This window comes from Lipotes vexillifer, unplaced genomic scaffold (genome assembly GCF_000442215.2).
Source record: "Lipotes vexillifer unplaced genomic scaffold, Lipotes_vexillifer_v1.1 scaffold209, whole genome shotgun sequence".
In the NCBI taxonomy this organism is placed as follows: Eukaryota; Metazoa; Chordata; class Mammalia; order Artiodactyla; family Lipotidae; genus Lipotes; species Lipotes vexillifer.
The window spans coordinates 202484-212091 of NW_006787556.1; the positions used below are offsets into that span (position 1 = coordinate 202484).

Below are 9608 nucleotides of genomic sequence, written 5' to 3' on the forward strand. Positions count from 1 at the left end.
GCAGATAGAAATGGGGGTTCTGGATCAGGAGATCCCTTCCACTGTGGTGCTAGCAGGCAGGGCCCCTCCCCCACCTCCTGAGGCATAGAGGTGGGAGAGGTCACCACTCTAACCTGGGCCTGACATCCCTTCAGTCCTCCTGTTGCTCACCCCTCCCATCCTACATTTGTTCATGTGTTCATGCTTCTAACAGACTTTATTCCTAGAATGAGGGCTGTGTATTTTATTATCCCTGGTTTGTATTGTTTCTTGAAAGTCTTTTAACAAGATGTTAAAACTAAGATTGTGATTTGATTTCTCTCCCTCAGCTCCCAATTCTGGGTCTTTTGATGAGAGAGCTGTTTTCCCCCCATCCTTCCCAGTGCGCAGCTGTCATTAATCTTGACCTTTGCTTTTTCTCACTTGCCATCTGAAATTTTTAAATGTTACGTAACCGTGAGGAAGGCATGAGGAAGACTACCTTAGTTTATTTAATTGATCCCTCTTCTCAGTTCTTAAGAGTCTCAAACAATTGTTGCCGTGTTTTACTTAATCTTTAATATATTTTAATTAAAAAAACCATTAACAGTACGTTTTGGTCTGAAGTGGTCCCTCTGCTGAAACGCCAGGCGCTAGCTGTAATTCTGGCTTTAAAACCAAAACCCCAAATGTTTAATAAATAAAAATTAGAACTAGTTGCCATTCTACTCCAAACCAGCTAGCCTAGGGAAATAAACCTTTCCATAAAAGAAGTGTAGTAAGCAACTTCTAAGATGGGCCCAAATCATCCCTGCCTCCTCATGTCCACAACTTTATGTAATCCTCTCCCCCTCTAGAGTGGGCTAGACCTAGTAACTCACTTCTAATGAACAGAATACAGCAAAAGCAATGGTATGTCACTTTTGAGATCAAATTTCATAAAGATTCTTGCTCTCCAGAGAAGTAACAAAACACTGTCTGAGCAGTCCCCACTGTGGCCCCCACTTTTTGGCAGAGGTAGGATAAGGGTCATGTGCACCCTCCTACACTCAATTCATTTGTATCTTAGGAGGGAAAAAGTTAAAAGCTCAGCTTTGGTTTCTGGTCCAAGTTAGGGAGATTAGAAAGGTGAGTCTTGGTCCAACTTTGGCAGAATGAGGCCCACGGGTGGGACAGTAAGGCACGACCCTGGCTCTGGAGGTCCAGGAGTCAAAGGCAGACAGCTAGGGCCAGATTCTGAAGAATAAGGAATGTGAGTTGTGACCCCCACCCCTGGAGCTGAGGCAAGGTCTCGAAAGCAATAGAAAGGACAACTTGGCAAGTAGAGAGGAAAATAAGACCATCCCCGCTCTAACAAGGATATAACCAACCTCCCCTTCCCTGGGGATAGGCTGGTTAGAATTTGGTTTAAAGGCAACTGGGTGAAAAAGCAGCAGGGGCCGGGGCACAGAAAAGAACACCCTCCTCTTGCTTTCTCCTTTCTCCCCAGCGCTTCAAGCGACCCTGTGGGGAGAGTGGGGTAGTTCCTTGGCTTTATGCATTAATCTGAGGGGCAGCAGGGACAACGGTTCAGTCATTCTTACGATGGTTGTTATTGAGGATGGGGTGGCCGTTGGCTAGGGGCCGGCTCTTTGCTCCTCCCCCAGCTGCAGCCTCCTCCCCCTCTGAGCTCTCTGTTTCTTCCCGGTCACTGCGTTCATCTTCTACCAGCTGTGGAAAGGGATGACAAGGGTTACAAACCCCTAAGGACTGTCTCTCTCCGTAGGCTTTTTCCAGCTACACCCAGGGCCCCCCAGTAGTTTTTAGAGGGTTCCTGATACGGGAAGGGAATTTGGGCAGTACTAGAGTTGAGGGGAGTAGGGCCTACACAATGGGGACAGAAGCTTCACCTTTCCAGTTACGAACTTGTGGGCCATGCGCAAAATGAGGTAGGCCCAGAAGATATGCAGCAGCTGTAGCACTCCCATCATGAAATTGAAGAAGTAATAGCCAAAGAAGGCAGGATAGAGCTCCAGTGGGTATACCAGGGTGCAGTGCAGGATCCTTGGGATGAAAAGGGAGAGACAAGAACTGTGAATACAGAAAAGAAGGGGTTAAGATGGAGGATTGAAAATATGGGTGCGGAGCAGGGAGACTCCTGACTTCTTGAAAACAGGAGTATAGTGTGGCCTCCTACTCACCAGAAGGGCAGGATGACCAGTCGGGTGATGATGAAGACAATGGCAAAGACGATGAAGATGTTGTTGCAGGTGTTTTTCCATCCCGCATAGTTAAACATCTTGGCTGACTGTGTAGATAGCCCCATCCATCATGAGCTCCCTACTCTCCCGTATACGTTCCTATGTATGCCCCAGTTACCACATTGGCTCTGTGCCCCCAGCTCCTTGATCCCAGGAACGTCCACCCCACACCACCACTACCCCCCCACCCCCACCCCGCCGTAAATGGGTAGAGGGACAGAAGAACCTGCACCAGGGTCTCTAGGCTTGAAGAAATGCCCAGAAATCCTGACCTCTAGCAGGTAGTCAGAAGAGTCATGCAGAGCCATGATAAGAGTCCCTGCTCGGACGTAACTGGCAAACCAGGAGAAGCTAATGAGGATGATGGTGGCCACGTGGTGGATGATCTGTTCCTTGAAATCCTGTAGAAAAGATGCAGCCTCCAGAGGACCTTTTCCTGGTCCCTAGCCTCCATTCTTCCTCCCCCTCACCTTTAATTCCACTTATCCCACAACTCCATCCAAAGCACCCAGAAGTCAAAGGGGAGGCTATTCATCCCAGGGTTTCATTTTGGCTCCTAGGCTTAATGGCACAGCCCCTTGACCCACCTTTCGCTTGACATCAGAAGCAATGCTGAAGAGCAGGGACCAGTAGAAAGACAGTTCAATCATGTAGTACCAATACTGGGAAGGGATGAGGCTCTGGGAGAGGGGAGAGAAAAGAGGAAGGTAAGGGACCCCAGAGCAACTGGACTCAAGGGTCTCACCTCTCCAAACCCAGCCCTCCCAGAACATGAGGTTATGTTTAGCACCATGACTCCAGTCCTTTCTGTCACATATTCCGAGATCCAATCTTCACAAGAATGTGTATGTCCGAATCCTATCCTACACTGGTTCTCTTAATCACCCCATGTAAGGAATCAGGACCCATCTCGTACCTGTATGGGATATCCCTCCCAAACTTTCCTCATGTCATAGAACCAGGGTTTCTGCAGAGAGATGGTGAGAGGTTAAAGGAGAAGGGACCCAAATTCTGTGGCCTCATCCCACCTTGCCAGAGACTCTACTCCCACCTCCCAGTAATCCCCACTCACGTCTACAATGACAGCCATGCCGGCTATGAAAGCAATCAGGTAAAACGTGAATCTCCAGCTGGAAGAGGAAGCAGAAATAGCTAGGAGAGTGGGACGGGAGAATGGCACAGCCCTCCAACCAACCCCCAAGTACCTCCCTCCAGATAGCCTCTCACGGATATTAATAACCGAATTTCCCTCCTCAGCTGGGTATAATCTCCCTGCATACAGCTATGGCCCACCCCTCCCACCAAAATACATCAGACCTTCCTCTGCCGCCCAGTTTCTCTTGTTCCAACCTCCCCTACCTTGCTTCTCGGAACTTCTTGAGGAGACTGGGCCGGTCCTGGTTGCGGCGGCGGCGGAACCAGCGCTCTACCTGGCGGCCAGAGAGCCCGCTCTGCCGTGACAGAAGCTCTACCTCTGCCTGAGTGTAGTGAAGAAGCCCATTACACTCCGCTTCAGAAATCAGCAGCACCCCCCCCTCTGCCAGTAATGACCCAAGCTGGCCCCACTGCCTTCCCATCTCTTCCGCCACCAGAGCTGGCATTCCAACCCTATCTCCTCCTCACTCCCCACCAGAACTCTTAACTCCCAGAACAGGGTCTGCAGCTCATACCTGTTTGGGCTGCTTGCCACTGGTCAGGTAGAAATGCTCCAAAGTGGGGTTGAGAGGTGCCCGCAGCCGAGTTTTCTCTTTTACATTCAGGAGGGCAGCCAGTGGTGTAGCCACGTAACTGGGGAAGGGATATGAGTGAGAACCGCCTGGCTCTCTTGAAGCACCTCAGTCTCCTGGTAGCCCCTAAGCTAGGGGGCTGGCGGGGTGGGACTGCAAGCTCAGACAACTTTATCCTGGGCCTCAGTTTCCCGGCAACCCCCTCTCTGGCTGCCTTGGGCTGCCCATAGCTGACAAAGCTGCCTGTGTTCACTAGCGACCAGGCGGGTGGAGGGTGAGAACAAATAACCATTGAAGGAAAGGGCCTGGGGGTGCTGAGCCCTCAGAAAGACAATGCTGCCTTCAGTGGGGGGCACACAGTAGGCAGGGACCTGGGTGGTGAGAACACCAGGGTCCAGGGCCAATTACACAGCAAGAGACAAACTTGAAGTACAAGAAACTGTGTGGCTGTTGGCAGCCAGGGAAGGCATAGGGGTATGTTGGTATGCTCACAGCTCAAAGAAGTATCGAATGATGAGGAAAAGCAAGGCCAGGGGTAGTGTGATATAGAGGTCTGAGGCTTTGGCGTAGACACGTCCATCTCGGTCTTCTAGATCAGCCCAGGTTAAGTTCACAGGGAGCCACAGCCGTTCCCACCAGAAGTAGTCATATAAGGTCTGGAGCATCCTGAGTGAGGAAGGGGAAGGTAGAGGACATCAAAGCAGGCAGCAGTGTAAGAAGAGACAGATGAAAATTTTCACAGTGTTAACAGAAAGAGCAGGGGCAAAGACTCAAGCCCTGAGTTTTGGTCCTGGCCAGGTGGACAAATCAGTTTCCCCATCTGAAATATGGTGGCTTTCCAGTTCTAACATTTACTATACACATCAACCAAAGGTGATGCTAACACCCCGTAGAAGTCCTGATTCCCTAGACTTAAGAATCTTGGGGTCTCTCCATCATTTTGCTATCCTCAAGTGGAGGACAGGCAGGATCTGGCCCTAGAAGCTGTAGCCAACAATCTTAACTTAAAGTCAGAGGCATCCTCCCTTCCCCGCACTCTCCAGCCTCCCCCTAGTGCCCCCAAGCAACCCATAACTGGAAGCTTCCTTGCCAGGGAAGCCCAAGAAAGGATTGCAGGGTTGGGGCAAACCCTTCCTCCTCCTTCCCTCTAAGCCACTGAGGCAGCAGGTCCTAGGGAAAATTAAGAGGCCTGAGTAAAGCAAAATTATGCTCCCAAAGAATGCTGAGCTCCAGGACAACCAATGGACATCAAAATATTGCACACAAGATTAATACCCCATGCCAAGCCATCCAGTTCCTAAACATAAGGCAGAAGAACCCTATCTGAAGCCTATCCTCAGAAACAAAATGAAGACAAGGCTTCAGGGAGTCAGGGATTGGGGGACAGAGAGTCGAGACAGCAGACTAAGATATCTGGTAGAATTAGGAGCTGTTTCTTATTAAGGCTCATCTAGAAAATAAAATACTAGTCTGCGTGGGGAACACCCATCACAAATACCCTCATCTAGGAAAGAGCTGCTGCTTTCCCCCGCCTCCCCCCTTTCCTCCACTGAAAGAGAAAGGATCTACAGGGTGTTAGTGACTACCTGAATAGCCGAATGAAGAAGGGAATGATCTGGGGCCCAAGCGGGGACAGCAGCTGCTTGGAGTTGAGAGAAGCAGCAAGATGATCCTTAAGAGACAGTGATGCTGGGACCACACAACACCTGGCAGTCCTGGGACTAAGCAGTGAACCCAGTAGGATGACAAGGGCAAATCTGCCAGGCTCCCGACCCCTCATCCTCCCAGGAGGGAGGCTCGGTGGGTGGTATCCAGGCTGGCCTTGAGACTAAAAGCTGACACAGAAGGAAGGTAGTCCCCTCCCAGCCAGGGAGGAAAGAGAGTTGGGAGATTGTTCTCCGCTGTGAACTGGAGACCAAATGGTGCCGCTCTACAGCTGAAGGCTGATCGTATCACAGCTGTGCTGGGCTGCTCCTCCGACGGCTCCGCCCCCACCCACCGCAGAAGCACTTGCGAAATCCCTCTCAGCCTGTCACGGGTCTGTATTCCAGCTCAAGGACTTTACCCTCTTGTCCCCACTCCTGGTCACTGCTCTCTCAGAGGTCAGCACTGACAGTAAAGGAGCTTCAGCTCCACCCGCCCCCAGCAACACACACACACACACACACTCTCACTCTCTCTCTCTCTCTCTCTCTCTCTCTCTCTCACACACACTCCAGGCCTCAGCTCCTGAGGGTACTGCCCATTCCCCCTCCACCTCAGCCAGAAGAAATACTTAATTAGTTAAAAGAGATGGAAGCCTTTTGCACTGAACAAAATTAAAACACAATTATCCACAGTAGAACTCTCCCCACGCAACCAGGCGCGCACACACACACTTTTTTCCTGGAGAGAAGTTGTAGAAAATTTAGTAGAGAAGGGACAAGGCAGAATGCCTAGATGTGGTGGCACACCTCTGGCTCTTCCTTTCCAACTTTTTTGCTTAGCTTGATTGGAGGTGAGGAAATAGACCTGACCCAGTCACCTCACTGCTATACCTCTTGGAGCCCAACTTCTCCTCCATTGAGGTTTAAAGCCAAGGGCACTGTCAGGCCTAGAAACTGGGTCCCATCCCTGACCCGGCTTCCGGTCAGTGGAAACCAGCAGGGAAGTTTCTCTTGTCACAGATATTGTGAGGCTTAAAGATTCAGAGGGTTGGCTGGGGTCCTGGAGGGTATGAGTAGAGCCCCTCTCCCTGATTCCTGGGGTCCAGGAATGTCTTATGCCAGTCTGATCCCTACAAAGAAGATGAGGAGCTGGGGGAGTAGGCAGAGGGTCAGAGAGAGGTCAAGGGCAAGCACCTGGACAAGATCTCAACTCCAGGACAAGACAGCACCTGTCCCCTTCCTGCTCCAAGCAGGGAGAGTGGAAGATGGTGTGAGCAGGAGAGCATGATGTGTCAGGAGTCCAGAGAGGCAGATTCTGAACTAGGGTTCTCTCACACCTGGGTTTCAGGCTTTCTGTGACCATAGCCCTCCCTTGCCGCCCAGTACTTCCATTGGCAGAGGAGCAACTGCCCCAGCCCTGCCCGTCACCCCCCAGGGCCTAGCCCAGCAGGGAGAGGCACCAGATTCAGCAGGGTCAGGACTTCTGACTCCATGTGAGGGGGAAGGGAGGACAACAGGGGCTCCCAGCCGGCCTCATTTACACTTCCCCACAGAACCAATCAGTCTGCTCCCAGTGGCATCCCTGGCACACCCAGCCAAGTAAAGGGATCCCACAAACAAAAAGCTGGGTCAAGAAAAGGGGATGTTCCCTCAGGATAGGGAGACAACCCTGCTTTTCTGGGTCACGTTACTTAATCTCCTGGTGGAGAAAATCACACCTATAAATATTTTTCCACTTATAGAATTTACTCCCACACACACATGACAAGACAATAGTGTGTGTGTGTATGTGTCTCCGTCTCTCTCTCTCTCTCTCACAGACACACATCCTGACCCAGAGACCCAGACACCACTTTCTGAGGCACAGGCCGGAGAGGGGCCAGCAGAGCGGGGATTTCGTGGGCACTGGATTACCAGCAACTTGAACAGGGCTCTGCCCAGCCCCCAACTTTTGCCCCAACTCTGAGTGACCTGTCCCAGACCCTCACCGATGGACGAAAAGGGGCAGAAAGTCCCCATGGGGGCTTTGTAGACACAGCTGGCTAGGAGGGCAGAAGTTTGAGTCTGTGACGAAGAGATCTCACAGACTCAGTGGGATAACGGTCCCAGCAGCTCTCAGTTTGGAGGAATAATTGAGGAAAATATAACAGGATCAGTAAGTAAGGGAAGAGAGAGTGACAAAGAGAGGGTCCCACAGACTCCCAGCTTCCAATGAAGCCTGAGGGACTACAAAAAAGAAGTGGAAGAGGACCTGAATAGTCCTCCTTGTCGAAAATTTTTTCAGGGAGCAACAGCAGGTCATGAACTAGAAGGCAGCGAGCAATGGATGAAGCCACGAAGAGGTGTGTCATTGCTCCAGGCTGCAGTATAGGTCCCCAAATTTTCGTTTTTCTGGGCTGCCCCACCAGAGGCCCCAACACACCCAAATACTGCATGAGACTACAGCCCCCATGGGCAGGTGGAAGAGGAAGATGGGGGGCAGGAGGGGGGGGTGTGCAGAAGGCACAGTAAAGGATCAGCCAGCCTGTGGCCAGTGACAGGGGCAAGTGGAAGCCCTCCTTCCCCGGGGGGGAAAGCTGGCCAGAGGCCCCAGTGAAGGGAGTGGACTGTGGGGTATCACGGCAGACAAGGAACTCTCTCCCTTCAGAACAGAGGGTGTGCAGGTCACTGTATGGTTAGGGCCAGGCCCAGCGGGAGGAGGCTGCAGACAAGTCCTTACCCTTAGGAGTCCCATCACAAGCACTGTCAGCCACCCACATCAGGCCCAGTCACCTCGACTCTGGTACGGGACAGCAACCCTTCCAACACGGATGTGGGAGGGAGTGATCGCCTGCTGGAAGCCTTCCCTGATTCAATTCTCTGGAAAAAGGGGCTCAATCCATTGCTCAGAATCCTCAGAACCCCCTGCTTCCTGGACCTGTCTACTCAGGTGACAGACCAGATTTTGATGCCAAGAACCTGGCTTGGAAAGTGAACCCCTAAGCTGAGGCCAAAGACTATAATCACACACATGCAATTAACCTACTCTCCAGAGAGCCTCCGGGCCAAAAATTAGCCAGGAGGGGAGGCCCAGAAAACCAGTTTCACCAGAAGCTCCCCCCGACCGCAGCCCCACACACCCCATAACGGTACAAGAGCCTTAGCCTTGGGGGGCCGGGATAGACACTCAGAGCCGCACCTTCCTGTTTCCCGTTAAGCACATGGACGCTCTGACCTCCCTCCCGGAGTGGGCACAGTGAACCGATAAGAAAAAGCAAGACCCTCCACTCTCGTCCCAATCTATAGCCACGGGACCCTCCGGGCCAGGGGCCACGACGCGGGCCCGCAGCCGGGCAGGGGGCTCTCATGCAAGTGGTCACCGGAGCTGCCTACTCCCCAACAAAGGGGCGCCTGGGGCTCAGCTGTCCGCGAGCAGCCCCGCGTCCCCACCTCCCGCCCCCTACCTGTTGCCCAGGAAGGCTCCTCCGGGCTCGGGGCGGCGCGCCCGGGGACGCCCAGGCGCACGGCCAGCCTGCCCTCGGACGGCGCTGGGGGCCCGGCCGCTCCCGCGAGGCGCTCCGGCCCGCCCTCCCCCAGGCCCGCCGCCATGAGCGCACCCGGCAGAGGCCCCGAGCCAGCTGCGGCGCCCCGCGCCCGGGCCCCTCTCCCCTCCTCGGCCCGCTGCCATCCCCGCCGGCCCTGTCCGTGGAGCCGCGTCCTCACGGGACCCCAGTTCTCCCAACTTTTCCGCGCCGCGTCCCGCCCCCCCCCTGCGCGCGGCGCCTCGGGCTCCCGGGAGGCCGTCCCGACTCACTCGGCGGCGGCAGCAGCGGCGTCGCGGAGCTGGCCGGGCCGGGAGCCGCTGCTCCGTCTCTCCTCTCGTCCGAGCTCCGGGCCCCCTCCGGACTGGCTCCGCTCACTCCTCTCCTCCCCCTTCCGCCCGCCTGCCCTCCCGCCCGCCTGCCAGCTCCCTCCCTCTCCCTCCCCCTTCCGCCCGCCCGCCTGCCCGCTCCCTCTCTCTCCCTCCTCCTCCCGCCGCCCGCCGAGCCCAGCCGCGC

At 53.8% G+C, this 9608-nt stretch overlaps 1 protein-coding gene across 1 annotated transcript; it reads right to left on the minus strand.

The window, feature by feature from the left end:
* Nucleotides 1–1411: 1411 nt before the first annotated feature.
* Nucleotides 1412–4592, minus strand: CERS2 (ceramide synthase 2). Its single transcript, XM_007460239.1, has 10 exons — nucleotides 4418–4592; nucleotides 3869–3986; nucleotides 3558–3676; nucleotides 3271–3328; nucleotides 3115–3165; nucleotides 2786–2878; nucleotides 2471–2599; nucleotides 2139–2245; nucleotides 1848–2001; nucleotides 1412–1668 (listed from the first exon to the last, which is right to left on the minus strand). The coding sequence occupies exons 1-10, from the start codon at nucleotides 4588–4590 to the stop codon at nucleotides 1528–1530; spliced, it is 1143 nt and encodes a 380-aa protein (XP_007460301.1). The 5' UTR covers nucleotides 4591–4592; the 3' UTR covers nucleotides 1412–1527.
* Nucleotides 4593–9608: the final 5016 nt, after the last annotated feature.

What these genes read in the sequence shown, in the direction of transcription:
- CERS2 (XM_007460239.1), bottom strand. Translation starts at nt 4,590, where the DNA reads ATGCTCCAGACCTTATATGACTACTTCTGGTGGGAACGGCTGTGGCTC. An exon ending in GGGAGGGATATCCCATACAG is followed by an intron (nt 2,879 to 3,114) that starts GTACGAGATGGG and finishes CCCCTCTCCCAG; the next exon opens with AGCCTCATCCCTTCCCAGTA. An exon ending in CTTCTGACTACCTGCTAGAG is followed by an intron (nt 2,246 to 2,470) that starts GTCAGGATTTCT and finishes CTATCTACACAG; the next exon opens with TCAGCCAAGATGTTTAACTA.